Source organism: Mchenga conophoros, linkage group LG18 (genome assembly GCF_057382185.1).
Source record: "Mchenga conophoros isolate Kocher_MC1m ecotype Shallow Benthic linkage group LG18, M_conophoros_male_GT1.1, whole genome shotgun sequence".
NCBI lineage: Eukaryota > Metazoa > Chordata > Actinopteri > Cichliformes > Cichlidae > Mchenga > Mchenga conophoros.
Window position 1 is genome coordinate 20228480 of NC_140543.1, and position 15594 is coordinate 20244073.

A 15594-nucleotide genomic window follows, 5' to 3' on the forward strand; every position below is an offset into this window, starting at 1 on the left:
CCTCACCTCAGGAGCAAAAGTTGATTGTGCTGTTGACGAGGTAATGCCAGGTGCCTGTTCAGTTGAAGTATCCTTGGACTATAGATCCTGCCATGCACTGTGCGGTGCACACATGGAACAAAGGTGCCCTCTCAGAAAGTCTGTTGAGCATTGCCTTTTGTGGACAAGAACTGTCACTGTTGGATAGCGAGGACCATCAACAAGAAGAAGAGAAAGAACCCAAAGCTTTGAATTGAACCTCCCTATTGCTCTGGTCAGCAGAGGCTCCACCCTCGAACCCCACAGCACCCAAAGAATTCACTGCTGCCTGATGCCAGACACTCGAGGACCCAGTCCTCCCGTGTCAGTGTGATGGCTGTTTTGGTGGCTCAAGGGTGTAACATTAGCACCATAATATTAGAAAGGTGGCTTTAACCTTTTAACTGAAACCAAGCAGAGCCTTTTGCTTGATGAACTTAAGATGTAAAACGATTGCTTACTATCTAAAAGAAAAACAACAATAAAAACTGGACTGTTTTGAACTTGTCCAGTCCTGATGTTAATGGCACTAAAACCAGAGACATGAAATCTGCCAATGAAGAAAGGAATTCTGTAGACATTTAAGAGCTCGAACACAGTGGAAAGTAAGAGTGGGAGAAACTACCAGCTGACAGGTGTAAGAAGTCATCAGTGTTGTTTATACAGCTCACTGCATTCTTGCCTTTTAGGGCTCCAAGATCACTGCTGTTGGATGAAGGCAATGCTGGCTGGCAAACTCACCTGCATATCAAAGTCACACTAGCTGCAGAAGCTCTGATGGGTGAACCAGCAACACAAAAACAATATTGAAAAGAGGGAATTCTGTCTTTTTACAGCCCTCATGATATGTTTACCCTAAAATCTGCTCCTTTGTATCAGGATTATAACATTAAACTTTATCTGCACCATCTGCTGCTTTGATATCCCACCCACCCACCCCCATTTATTGCAAACACAAATCTGCTCCAACTTAAGAAATATGATTTAACAATAAGTAGCTGTAATGTTTAAATAATTCAGTATTTACTGCAGTGTGTTTTTCTTGCCTTATTCATATTCTGCGCACTAAATCCTGACAAATAACCAAAGTTATTGACTTACTTATGCTGATGTCACCATGAAGCTACCTATTTGTTACAATGGTATTACCCACTTTGTACCACTCTTGTAAAGGGCTACCTTTACCATCTTTCATGACAAGTTTTTTGCATGCATGCATCAAAGTTTGGAACAAAAAGACTAACAGCAAGAATTTCAGGCATACTTAATATTGTGATGGATTGTTTCACAGTGCCAGTCAGGTGTATGTACACCTTTATTACATAATTTCCTCAGGGATTAATAATGTATTCTGATACTGATTTAAATAGCTTTGATTCTTTTTCAAACCTGCTGCAGAGAGTCTGTATTCTGCCTGACGGTAGATGTGGTGAAACAGTCGTTATGTGATGAGGATTAAACTCATCCCTGCTCCACCTCCACCTGTCCCCCACAGTAAATTCACGTTTGTCGCCTGCTCCACTGAAAGGAAAGTTAGGGGTGAAGGAATTGTTCTAGTTTAGCTGAGTTGCAGCTCTGTAAACTTAGATTTTTCTTCCAGGGGAAAAAAAATAAAAAAAATAGTCAGCAGAGGAGTTCACATTCCCTATGGGATCTGAGCACCAGAGATGCCTGTCCTGCACTGCAGCAGATACGAACTACTGGAAATGGAAACAAGCTCTGACAATGTATGAGAGCAAGGCTCCAGACACTTCAAAACATGTATGTGGGCTCAGGAAAATTAGGTGTGCCTGCATCCATGTCAATGCGGCATATGCATATAGTAACTCATACATAAACAAATGTTCTTGGCAGTTTAAGGTGCTTCTAATTTTGAAACAGTAGCTCTGCTTGTGCATCACGTACCTCTGCTTCTCGAGAAAACAAAACAAGAAGGATGGAAACGCGCGCTCCTGCCCCGGTTAGAATCCCTCATATAATAGAAGCTGGGAAATTGCTGTGATCCAGGCAACGCCACGGAGTGAGCGAAGAGGACAAGGATTTTGTTTTGTTTTGAATGTCCTGTCTTATTGGATTAAGAAAACGGTCGGGTGCTTCCCTTTTGTTGGTGTCCTTCTCTGAGTGGAACAGACTAAATGTATTCTCGCTGTGCCAATCTGGAGGAAATATTCTCAGGTGGGGAAGACAGAAAAGAGGAAAAGGCATTTGCAGAGGACTCGGTGTATTCATTCAGAAATGTATTTGATCTATTCTGCCCTACATTAAAAGAGCATAAAGCCACAGAAATTATCAAAGCTAAATTCTGTTAAATTTGTAGATGAGAAAATAAGTTTCTTCCTTCTCTTTTCTACTGTACTTCTGTTCTGTCCACTTATATATCCACTGCTTTTTCTCTTGAGTTTTGCCCGAATTCACAAAGGGACTAAAATCAATTTGAGTTTTTGACAGTGTCGGCCTCACAGTGCACACGTACTGTATACAGTAGGCTCTATTCACACAGCTGTGTGCTGTGTGGCCCTGTGAGCTCTCAAACGCACAACAATTAAGTCTTCTGCCTTCCAGGACTGATGATGACATGTCTCAGCAGGGGGAGCCTCAGTCAACCTCAGCTTCAAAGAGCTCTTCCAGTGTTGTTAATTAAACTTCCTAATTGAAACCTTAAAGCGCGGTTCTGTTCCTCTCTCACAGCTTGCATTCTCACGCTGTTGCACTCCAGCCGAAAATGTCAAGTTGCGAATGAGCTGGGAGAAAACATGAGACCTTTGATTGTTTTGGTCAGCTACTCCGGCTTTGGATCTATTGCTGTGCCACCCTGCCTACTCCCGCTATCTTTTTTTTCTGCTTTTTTCTTTTGTTTTGAATACTTTGTTCTTGTGTCTGTCTACTTGATCACAGGGTTGAGAATTACTGCTCTGTGTATTTTTTATGCAGTAAGCCTGTGAGTAGGTTTTGTCTAGAGCACAAATACTGCTGACTAAAATGTTTTACACAGAAAGATCATACTGTTAAATTTGTAAAGGTACTCTCACGTTGCACTCATAGATATATTGATTAGCGTGGAATTAAATAAGTTAACAAGTTCTTTTAAACTAAGAATGAATCCATAAAGGTTCAAATAGAAGCTGCAGTTCCTGTCTACCTGATACAAACACATATACATGTCCAAAAGGTCAGTAAAAGTTCTAGATGTCAGGTTTTCACTTTTCTTCTATGCCTGCTGAGCACAGCACAGACAGAAGTGTGGAAAAAGAGATGAGGCTCATCCACAGTTAATATTTATTTAATCATTTATTTATTTATTTTCGGGTGGTGGCACAGTACTTTTTGGATTCCCCAAGCCTGTTAACCACAGATGAAAGTTTTTTGTTGTCAGAAGAGGCAGTTTTGGCTCCCCACAGGCAGATATTTAAGCTAAAAGGCTAGAAAATAAGGGATTTTGCTGAAGGTGGCCGCATAAGCCTGTAGGTTGCAGCACCGGGACTTTTCTCTCAGATGTGTCTGAACCCGCTAGCTGAGAAGAGCTTGGCACGTTTCTCAAGCAGCAGCAATCCTTGCTGCAGGCAGCTCTGGTTTATACTGTAGTTCTTCACCGAGTGCCGCTATTACTCAACCTTTATCTTCAGGCAAATGATGCATTTTGGACAGTTTTATCGTCTTGCTTCCTCAAAAGCCTGCACTGTTAAATGTTTTATGGGAAAATAGAACATCGTATATATCGTATATTGTGTTTTTAGTATAATATCAAATAATATGCACTAAAGCCGTCAAGACATCCTTTTTTTGTCGTTTAAATATTGTCCGTGCATCATAAATGATTTGTTAACAGACAGAAATGCTGCTTTTCATCTCAGCTGGTTATAGGGAATGGATGTGTTTGATTGACAGCAGCCTGCAGACTTTCCGAGTGTCTTTGCTCCACCGTAGGACACAAAATACTCACATCTAGTGAATTTTGCAAGTTTGTTTACTTCTCAAGTTCCACCAACTGACCAGCTAATTGGCAATACATCCTACAAACTGACTTTAATGGAGCACCTTTTGCCATAAGATGTTTGTTTCAGTTTATATCCTTAAAGAAGCCACACGTGTGTTCTTGTTTAATAGTTAGATAAGAAAAAGACTTGAGCAGAAAAGCTAACATTAGTTATTCAAGGTATTTAGTCCTTGTGTTGTGCAGCAGGTTGCTGTCTAGCTCAGTGTGACTGATTTGCATACGAAGGCAAAACCGCGGTGTGAGCAATTGTGAAAACAAAAGATATGACATACACATTTATTTTATTTCCAAATGTTTTTGTTCTCCAAAAGGAAACGGAGAAAAAAGTGACTGACCGGGCACGTATGTATACCGGAGTAGACAGTTGGACTTTAAAAGATAATAACACAGTGTTGTCTTGGCCATCATCGCTCCATCTGTGAGTTTTATCCAAGTAGCATTTGCTTACATTTGACTTCATAAACACAAATGGATGGCCTATACATCATCCAGACACCATCACTCACTCGTAAACTGGCACAGGGATGTGATATCCACTCAAAAAAAGAAGAGTCACTTCCTCCCTCTTGTCTCATTGCAACAAATTGCTGGTGCCCATGCTGCCCTTCCCATCTGCCGCTCTGTGTGTGCTTATTTTTTTTCCTCCTCTGGAATTGTTTACAACGTGTGTTAATGAGTCATTAGATGTAGCCAAACCTATTCATCCCAGTCCCATTGTTCAAACCTCGTCATCCAAAGATAGAGCGCCAGAGCTGCCAGGAACTGTGAAACACCTGCTCGGCCGCACTCCATGCAAAGGTTTAATTGGAGGGAGAGCCTGAAAGAGAGAGAGACAAGGGGACAGATTTAGCTGGAGACGGAAGAGAAAGGGGAGAATAAAGACGAGCTAAATGATGGTTGTTATATTTCTATGAATCAGAAGCTCCACTCTCACCTGTCCCCTACGCAGCTATAATCCAGCCGCAGTGTTCATCAGAACGGGGGAATGAAAAGAAGAATAGATAAACTCCATTGTTTCTGCAGCACGCTGAAAGAGAGTGACAGCCTGTCAGATAAGGAGGACAAGAGGAGGTGGGCAAAGGATGGGAAAACGAGAAGAAGAGTGAAACATAAGCGCTAATGGAGATAAGGAAAGTGGAAGGCCCCGGGTTGATGTGGACGTGGGAGAAAACAGACAAAGGGACAAGGAGGAAAAGCAGACATAAGATGCAGATGAGGTCAATAAACTTAATGCAATGAGAGGAGGTTGCCACGTCACCCTGGACTTCTGCAAAGTGCCTCTTCTGTCTTAAAGCGGACGACTCACTCCTCTCACCCTAAAACATCCCCCCGTCAGCGTGAGTCTGCCTATCACCTTCTGTGAGAGAAGGCACCCTGCATCTCTCAGGAGGTTATCAGCTCAGGTACACGCAGTTAATTACCGAGCTGTCATTGATCTTTCCACATGTGTACACACAAAAGGATTTAACTGACAAGTGTGCGGGGAAGCTGGTGCTGAGGATTTTCTTTGTATTTGCAAAGTTTTATGAAGTCTGAGTTCAGTTTTGGGGCTTGATGTTGAGCTCAGAGTTAACTCCCCAGCTCTTCTAATCCTTGGAGTCCTAAAAACTCATGTTAATTTCCCTACAGAGGACGAATAGAAGAGAAAAAAAAAAAAGGGGGGGGGGGGGGCGGCTATCAAAAGCAAGGAAATCAGACAGAGGGAATCGGAAGAAGAGACGGCCATGTAGAGGATATCTCTATTTCTTATTCACAGAGGTGACATTGGACTGCTGAGCGCACAAAGCTCAGCACTTCATTTGTTTCAGTCCTCCCTAACACTGAGCGCTGTTGCGTGAGTGTCTGACGATGTGCCCCAGAGTCATGATGTAACTCCAAGAAACCGATTTTCCAAATAGAGGGTCATCTATTTTATATTATGCACTAAAATAAGGCTGGAGCATGTCGGTGCTTCCGCGACATGTCAGAAGATCAGATATTGGCTTAAAAAGGGTGATGTAAGGTTTGGAAACTGAGGTGAGTCTTCTTGTGATGTGGTTAAAGTAGCAACAAAGGCACTGTAATCAGGCCTTGTTTAAAACCGTGCAGGGACCCAGAATATTCTTGGATGATGTAATGTAATGTGCGGTAAAACTTGGGTGGGCTTGCTGATCAAGGGTTTGAATGCTTTTTGAGGCTGTGATATGCAGCGACTAAACATGGAAAAATATCTTGCTGCTCTTTTTAGCCGGCCCTAAAGGGAATCAGGAGTGCTGATGTGGAGATTTTAGAGTACACACCTCCTGGAGTACATTTAAAGTGTACAAGTACCTCCTCTTTTCTTTTCTGTTGTTAATTTCTTAGAAGGTAGAGATGGTGAGGTGTGCTTTGAATTTTTTTGTTTATTCTATTAGCTTATGGCTATAAATTTAGTTGTAAGATGCCAAAATCATCACTGGTCATAAAGCATTAAGGTGGACACACTGGACTCACTTGGACATGTCGATGCTACAGTATTGTTTAGTCTGTGGTTTTAGTCCATTGTTAGGTGCTTTCGGAAATATACAACGTATAATTCAGGTTTTGTGGCCATAAATGAGACCTTATAAGGATGTTTATATGATGCTGTAGGTGCATAAGCCATAAAAAATGGCTCATTTTAGCCCATTGGCAGGTGATCAGTTTAGAAATTACATCAAACACTATGTTGCAGTATTTTTTAGATCTTTGCAACATTTACATAAAACAAATGAATAACACATACGTTGGTCGTCGTACCAAGGGTTCAATATCACAGATGCTATGAAAGGTAAAAAGGAAATTAGAGTTCTGCTATCGTTTGCAGTCTGTAGGCAGCTCAGGGCTGTGTCATTCTGTGATTCACATCGATTCTCCGTAGGCAGATATAAAACATACAACAGAATTTAACAACCACTAAAGAAAGAGCACACCTAGAACATTTTGCCATCAAGTTGTGCATTTATCAGACTCACTGCTTCCATCTGTAAAAGTTGCTTTGAAGCAAGCTAATGGTCATTTACAATGATAATATGTGATGTGGAAAAGGTGTAGCTGTGGCTCAAGTTTGCCTGCTCGTCTCCTGACTGTGTCAGAGTTCACAGATGGACAGACAGAGAGATTTTGTGTGTTATATGTAATGAATGTGAAAAGAACATTTGAAAAGCTGGATGTCGGGGATGGTGTGTTCACTATGAGCCTTTTTGTCCAAGATAAATAAATCAATGATGTCATCTCGCACCATAGATATACAAAGTCACAATTACAAAAGCAACAGAATCTGACTGAAGAGCACAATAGGGGCCTTTATAATAAAACTGGCATCTTTTAAATGCTTAGAGTATATATACAGAAAACTTTTATGGTCTCGTAGTGTAAGTACTAAAAAGCTGTATCATAGACTTTCATTCTTTTGAAAAAAAAAAAAAGACTAAATGAGTCACACAAATTAAGCGGATGACACATCCCTTCATACATCAGTGCAGCACAGTAAATATTTGGCATATTACTCTGCAGCTCAAAATGAGCCGTTGACTCCTGTCTGAGTAACATTTTTTTTTTCGAAATAACATATGAAATACTGACGTATGGACTAAAACAAATTACTGTGCATGATCTCTTCATTTTGTTAACACTAAGAGATATGTGGTAATGGCAGCCTCATCCTTCTTCATGGAGATCAGCAGCGCTGCACTTGTGGTTAAGTGGCAGAAAAATCTAAATAATTAAACCCTTTCAAGATGGCCTTCAGCAGTACTGGCATGAATGCAATTTATATCTTAACACTCGAGACTCTTTCATCTGAGCTTCTGAGGTTTTATTAGAAGGCTGGATCACTGCCACTTTTCTTCGTCTACTGCTTGTTCTGTCCATAAAGAGAAAACCTGAGCAGGCAGCGGAGGCTGTAGTTTTATCCAAACAAAGAGATGAGCTTCAGAGATGTCATTTTTTGTACCCATCTGCATCTCCTAGCTTTGCTCAAGCTCCTCAAACTGCAGGGGTGGTACTTGGACAATGCACTCGACACCAGTGTACCATATCACTACTGGACCAATAAAATATAAAGGTAGTGAACATTTTAATAACAGTCTTGAGTAATAAATCATGATCTCAGTGGGTATTTACTCTGTAAGACTCAACCCGTCAAAAAATAGCCAGAAAATTATGATTTTTTTGGAACTGAGATGTTTATTAACCCTTATAACAAAATCCACATTTTTTCTGCTATATCATGTTGTGTATAATATATTTGTATTATGTATTTATTATATATTTTTTGTATCGCATTTAATACATTGGGCGTTTTTGGCAACTTTTTGTTAACAACAATGTTAATTTTATATTTAAAAAAAAAAAGAGTTTTGTCCGTAACATTTTGAAATTATGGCTAGTATTGATCATGTTGCTGAGATAGAGGTCTCGGAAACAGCAAAAATATGATACAAAGGGCATTATAGGGTTAAGAACAGCATTATTATGTGCAGTATCAGCACCAGTAGAAGTCTTTTCACCGTTGCCTAAATGTCTTGCAAACCTTCTTCACGAGTGTCAAAGTAATGTGTTTTCTCTGTTTCTGATAGCCATGGATGCACCCGTGAACCTGACAGCCAGTGAAGTGAATCACCGCAGTGCTCTCATTTCATGGCAGCCGCCCATTGCAGAAATAGACAACTACATGCTCACCTACAAGACACCCGACGGCAGCCGTAAAGTAAGTGGCATAACCCGCTCGCCTCAACTCGACCCCCTAAACCTGAGCTCCACTGGTAGTGCTGGTTCCTATTTTTTGTATAGCATAATTAACCTGTATTCTGATATTTGCAACCTATTTAAATGAAACGACGAGCAGTGTCTAAAAGGCGAGTCTATCCGATCTTGTCACAGTCTCGGTTCCATCAGATATCGGATGGAAAGGGCTGGTCCACTTACTGATCCAAAGTAAACCCCACGTCGAACCATGAACCTGCTGCAGCTTCAGTTGGTAACTGAACGTGAAAAAAATGATAAGTTGTTGATTTGACTAAAATGTTGTTTGTTTGGAGAGGTTTTAGTCTGGAAACAAAACAAGAGAACTACTTGTAACAGTAAAGCCAGAGGCTTCATGTGAAGGAGTATTTTTCCCAGTATCCACAGAATCCACACACAGGACAAAGATCTTCCTGTATGTATTTATCTTATTTTCTTTTTTCATTTTCCTATTTTCCTTATTTTTTTCTCTCCCCTCATTAAATAATATCATCTTTTAAACCATATAAAGCTGAAGACATCCACCCAGCACTCCCACTCTCACGCACTTTCTATTTTAGTGTTTATACTAATGTGGTATATTTTGACCTTTTTTTCCTGTGGTTCCTCCTTTTTGTTTCGAAATGAAATGAAATATTACAATAAAATGTTTATGTAACTTGTATAACAGAGATTTTTGAACACTGGCTTAACAGCAAAGAGCTATTTGAAATTTAAAGAATTAGTGGAGTAAATAGTGGCATCGCTTGGATTCAATCAAATCTGAGATCTCATCCAACCACGGAATACACAGCCGCAGTTTTCCAAGACATAGGTGTGAGTCTGGTGTTCATTTCATGTAGGTGTGCATGCGTTGCAAGCTACACCTCATTAATTGGAACATACACTTTAACTTGGTGTACACTTAAAATCATATGCACGCATACACATACATTTTGATAGATGTCCTCTGTAGCCTGCAGCTACACGCCCACAGTGAAACAGATAGCACACAGACAGAGAAGAGCAGCCAGCAGAGACTCTCATCAAACAGATCACAGCACAGCCATCGGACCCCCTCCCCGTAGGGGTCAAGCATCCAGCCTGGTAATATCTCCCTCTCGTTGTATTCGTCAGCGGGCAGTTCTTGCAGACACAGTCTCGTATCGTGTCCTCGATAATGACAAATGCACGAGCATTGCTGTCATCGATTGTAAACTGTCAACAACAAATTCTGACAATATTTACTGATGTCATAGACGAAGATGTGACTATATTCACTGCTCCTATTGAAATATCAGCCAGTTAAACTGCATTTGTGACCAAAGCTCATGCCATCATTGCCCCAACAATGAACCCTGTTTCTTTTGTAAGGTTATTAAAAATGAATAAATAAACAAACAACAGAACCGAATGATCCTCCTCAAGAGTTATATACATGCCATGGAGGATGATTGGATGTTAATTGCTCAGGTATAATCAACAGCAAATGCATCGGAAAGATGATAATTCATGTCAGATGTGTTGAAACCTCTTTTTGGAAAGTGCGAATTTAGTGAAATTAATACACCGAGTTAAGCAGTGATCAGGACAGAATATTAATGCAGAATCACAACTTCATGATAATCCCTTTAAAGTTCTAATTTTATCTTTCAATCAGGTAAAGCCCCTTGTTGGGGAGCGGTCACGCATTCAGGGACAGACACGCTCACACAGTGAAATTGCCTGTCAAATAGAGATATGATTATAATGTGCCTCGGTAGAGACGTTGTTTATTTTGATTAAATGTTTTGATGTGGCTCAGTAACGGTAATAAAGCACATTAGCGAGAGCCATGTGGTCAAAACAAGCACAAAGATCCATACTGATGTACTGTAATGATGACCTACCACAGGCCTTGCTCTCTCAGACAAACACAGACACACACACACACACACACGCAAATTGACCTTGCAAGTGTGGCACTGCTGTGCGGTTGTCCATCGGGTGTCACTCATGCACAAAGAATGCAGTCTGACTCTTGAGATGAGCTCTTTTATGAGATTTTACACAAGCAAAGCTCTTTCTTAGATCAAGAATCTCTCTGCTGACCCTGTTCTCTGTGTTTCTGTCCTTTTCCCCACAGTAATGGTTTGTTTTCAAACACAGAATCAACATTTCATGTACTAGTTTTAACACTTTGCTTTCATGTGCATTAATAACTCCATGAATTTTCTGAATTTAAATCGAATGTAAGTAAATAATATAGTAGTACACGTTAAATATATGCTGTTATATTATTTACTTTTGCTCTCTCTGGGTACACCCAGCAGCCACTTTATTAGCTACACAAGTTCGGCCACTTTATAATGCATATAATAAGCCAATCACATGGCAGAATTGGAAGCATTTAAGGCTGGGATGTCATTTTACACTGTGGGCCGAACCAGTGAAACTATATAATAAATGTGTAAATTACAGGAAAAAGGTGTGTCAGACTGTCCCATAATTAAAATAAAAAGGTTTTGTTAATTCAGAGAAAATCTTATTTTTTTCTGTGAACACACTGTAAAAAATACATACAAATATACATTTGAAGACATAGTGGAAAAACAGGAACTTTGTCTCATGTAATTGTTTGTCTATTACTTAATTACTTTTCTATTAATAACAGGAATCGTTATCAGTAGGAAAAGCTGTAAAACTTATGAAAATACAGTTAAAAGTAAATGACTCCTTCACATTTTCCAGAGCCGTCCAGTGGCTTCTTCTGGCCCCCAAGCCTTATATTTGATATCCCTGATTTAAGGCATGTAAACATACCCGAGGTGACCCTAAAGTTCAAACTGGGAATTGGAAATGGGGGAAACCGCAGAAGATCATCGCTGAACACTCAACACATTAAACCTTAAGGGAGGTGGGTTAAAGCTGAAGCTGGTGACACTCCTGTCTGCTCAGAACGCAAGTCTGACGCTATGGTTCATGTAAGCTCACAGAAATTAGACATTTGGACAGATTACAAAAACTTTGGCTGTCTGCATGAGTCTCAATTTTTGCTGGGACGTTCAGATAGCAGGTAAACTATTTGGAGTAAACAACAGAAAAAGCATTGGCCTATCTTGCTTCATATGGTCAGCTCATCCTGGTGGATAAAAAGAAAGTGAACTTCTTACTGGATTTAAAAAAAATATGCAATTAAGATTTACTTACCTAAATGTTGATTACACATATATATATGCCACACACTCTAAGCGCTTGGAAGGTAGTCAAGTGGAAAGAGGGCATTTCAGCAGTGATCTCAAAAATCCATAGTGGCCATAGTTTAATTTTCTTTATTAATAATAATAATAATAATAATGATGATGATGATGATAATAAAGTGCCATCAAGGTGCTGAAGTATTTATGTTAATTAGCGACAGATGGCATGACCTGCTGCAGACGATGCTTTTGCAAAAAGTGAGCAATGGTCAGCACTAAACCAAAAAGCTGCTACCTGAACAAGCTAAACACTCCTCTTACTGTTCTAGAGGAGAGATGGAGAAATGTTCCTATCTTTAAAAACTGACACATAAGCTGCTTAAAATTTCCAGCTGTGACTTCACTCATTTTGTATCTTGGTTGTTCTTACGCTTCATTATAACTCCAAATACACTCTTTCAGAGACAGAGAGGAAAAGAAAGCTATTTAGCTATTTAAGTCACTTTGACATTTATTTATTTTTTTACAACGTATGCCTTGTAGCATTTTAATTGTGTAATAGAAAAAAATAAGCTAACAGATTTAGAAATTGTTTTCATTTTATAGGCAAACTGAGGGTTTCTATAATCTTTTGAAGATGATTTCAGACACATTTCAATGTGCAAAATTAAGCTTTTCCAGCCCCACACAGCTGGTATAAATGATATATGTGCATATTTATGTAAATAAGCTGAAAAATTGCATTTCCATACTTTGGGAGCGGTTGTGTGGAGGAATGTGGAGATGCATGATTTCAGGTATACCTCTCTGGGGTTTTATAGTACAACTGCTGGTGTAATGCCACGTGATATGAGGAAAAATCAATATAGATCAATATACACACACAAAAGCTATATATGTACATCTGTTTCTTCAGACATCAGGCAACAATGTCCTGGGTGTTTTTCCAGATGTTAATGACTGGAAAGAGTTCAGAGACTTGACCGAGTTAGCAATGTGAGAAAGATCAGATTAGTCCAGAGCTGAGTGAGTGAAGTGTGAAGAGTTTACAGCTAAAAAAAATAAAAGCTTTAGGAATTTCACTGGAGACTGACTCTCTGCTGCTAAACATCACAGTCCATTTCATCCTCAGGAGTCTGTGTGTTAACATTGCCAGATGGGGTACAGATTCAAGAAATGTATAATTTAGCAAACTGAATAATAAAAAGAAATAAATAAAAACTTGCGGTTCATCTTTTACAACGCAAACTCTCTTACTGTGAAAGGCTGCGTGCTCTTTTTGCAGACTTTTGAGTATTTGCTCCTCTTTTCGACCACGATTTGCGGTTGTTATTTTTAAGCCCTCACTAAGTTAAACAGCAACATCCTGACATGTTGTCATCTCCTGCTCACGTTGCATCACAGGACGCGCATCCAAAAACACCGGCAGATCACATTTGACGCCACGCACGAAAAGATTAAGGTGGCAAGTGAGCCTCGAGCGTTGTCTGTGTTTGTTGTAAAAGGCAAAAGCAATTATCCTCCCTCGGGCTTATTTACTTTATCTAAAAAGCAATCTATTTAGGCAGATATGGCAGCGAAGTTTCAGTTGCTTTGTTTCAGTTTCAGTTGCTTTATTCAAAATCCAAGCTCTTATAAAGCCTTGAAAACACCACATTAAAATTCAAGCATTCTCAAGTATTTCAGCACCTGTGTGAACCCTGTCTTTTATCATTTATTCAGATGTGATGATTTATTTATTCATTCTTTGTTCACTGCTATGAGCTGCGTAAACAACGATTGTTCATAGCATCATGAATTTAGGGTATTGAACAACACATGAGTCATTCAACCCATAAAAGCAACAGCAACAGACTGAAGTGCTTTTAAGATTTTTCTCTTTCAGTCTCTGCTTTAGGGTGTGGCTTGTTCTCGCTTCGGTCTTACCTCAGCAGTAATCTAACCACATAGTGGTGAGCCTTAAAGCTGTTCAATCAGCTTCTCCTCTTAGCGAGATAATGGGCTCTTATAATTTACACAAAGTAGCTTTGAGATTAATTTCTTATCTGATGAACAGAACAGTTTGTAAATACATGTATCAGTAATGGTCATGCCTGGAATGATAAAGATCTTACACAAGGACAACATCCAACCATTCGGCTACACGTACACAATCGATAGCAAGCGCACGTAGGTATATATTAGCCTTGATAAGATGGGGCTGCTCACTTGCAATAAAAATCTTATCTTGACCCTGAAAACCCAGCGGGACAATGACAGATCCTCTGAGACTGAGAGACACCGTTTACCAGCTGCTTCCCTGCATAATTCACATGGACACATTGCTTCAGAATGTATGATTTTTTTTCCCCGGCCAAACCGGCTGAATATTTCATTTTTTCTTGTTTATATTTAATGTGTACTCAGGCCAGACTGTAACACACACACACACACACACACACACACACGTAGACGCACAAGTTTGTATTCATCGGTCAAACCTCATGCCATTGGATTCATGCCACATGTAAGAAACTGGTGTCACAGAAAGTACGCTCACAAATCGGTCAAACGTCTTGGCTCCTCGAGACAAAGACAAAGGAAGCGACTGCACTGTGGTGTCACGCCTTAAAATAGAAATTCTTGTTTCCTGATTGCTTTGCAGCTTCTCAGCGCAGCTGTCTGATAAAAGTCTTTCATTTCCCCCACCCACCCCGCCCTTAGCATCTCTTGTTTCTCACTTCCTCTGCTCTTTAAATTTTTGCATGTTCTCTTGCACTTTCACCTGTGAAAACAAAGGAAGTGTTACCGTAACTCGTACAATATTTAAGTTTCACCTAATGTGCAGTTTTAATTTCTTTGCTATACTCCTCATTTGTTTCTGTTAGCATGAGAATATACAATGGATTGCATTGATATAGCGCTTTTCGGGGCCCTCAAAGCGCTTTACAATTCCACGATTCATTCACTCTCACATTCATACACTGGTGGAGGCAGCTACGGTTGTAGCTACAGCTGCCCTGAGGCAGACTGACAGAAGCGAGGCTGCCATATCGCGCCATCGGCCCCTCTGGCCATCACCAGTAGGCGGCAGGTGAAGTGTCTTGCCCAAGGACACAACGACCGAGACTGTCCGAGCCGGGGTTCGAGTTCGGGTTCAGCAACCTTCCGGTTACAAGACGAACTGCCAACTCTTTGAGCCACGATCGCCCCATGGGCCACTGGGCCTGAAGTCCAGCTGTCATGTGTTAAAAACGAATATCTGAAGGTCTCAGAATTTAATTTCACAGTTTTATTTTTACTCTGAGGTTTGTACTGAATGCACATTAAATTATTACTTTTACAGAATGTAGTTTCTTTATCGGACATCGCCTCCCTCACACAGTATGCGTTACGCGAGTGAATTTGGTCCTGTGTGTGCACTAGGAGCTGATTCTCGATGCAGAGGACACATGGATTCGACTGGAGGGACTGGCCGAGACTACAGAGTACACCGTCAAGCTCCAGGCTGCGAGGGGACTAGACACCAGCGCTGTAGTCTCTACCACCTTTACTACAGGTACAGAATGCACTCATTCAATCACACACACACGTAATGCATTTGTATTCTTTAATTGAAGCTGGGAAAGCGATACTAATGTGTAGAGTTTTCTTGGCCCCTGAGACTTTTCGCTGCATTTTGCATTACAGTTACTCTAACAG

At 40.3% G+C, this 15594-nt stretch overlaps 1 protein-coding gene across 5 annotated transcripts in view; it reads left to right on the top strand.

The window, feature by feature from the left end:
- The window catches only part of tnr (tenascin R (restrictin, janusin)), a 220427-nt gene that overhangs the window by 190889 nt on the left and 13944 nt on the right, over positions 1 to 15594 (top strand). For all 5 annotated transcript variants that reach the window (XM_085256075.1, XM_085256079.1, XM_085256077.1 and 2 more), the window contains 2 exons: positions 8590 to 8720; positions 15319 to 15451. In XM_085256075.1, coding sequence (XP_085112201.1) covers positions 8590 to 8720; positions 15319 to 15451 — 264 coding nt within the window. The remainder of the gene's footprint in view (positions 1 to 8589; positions 8721 to 15318; positions 15452 to 15594) is intronic.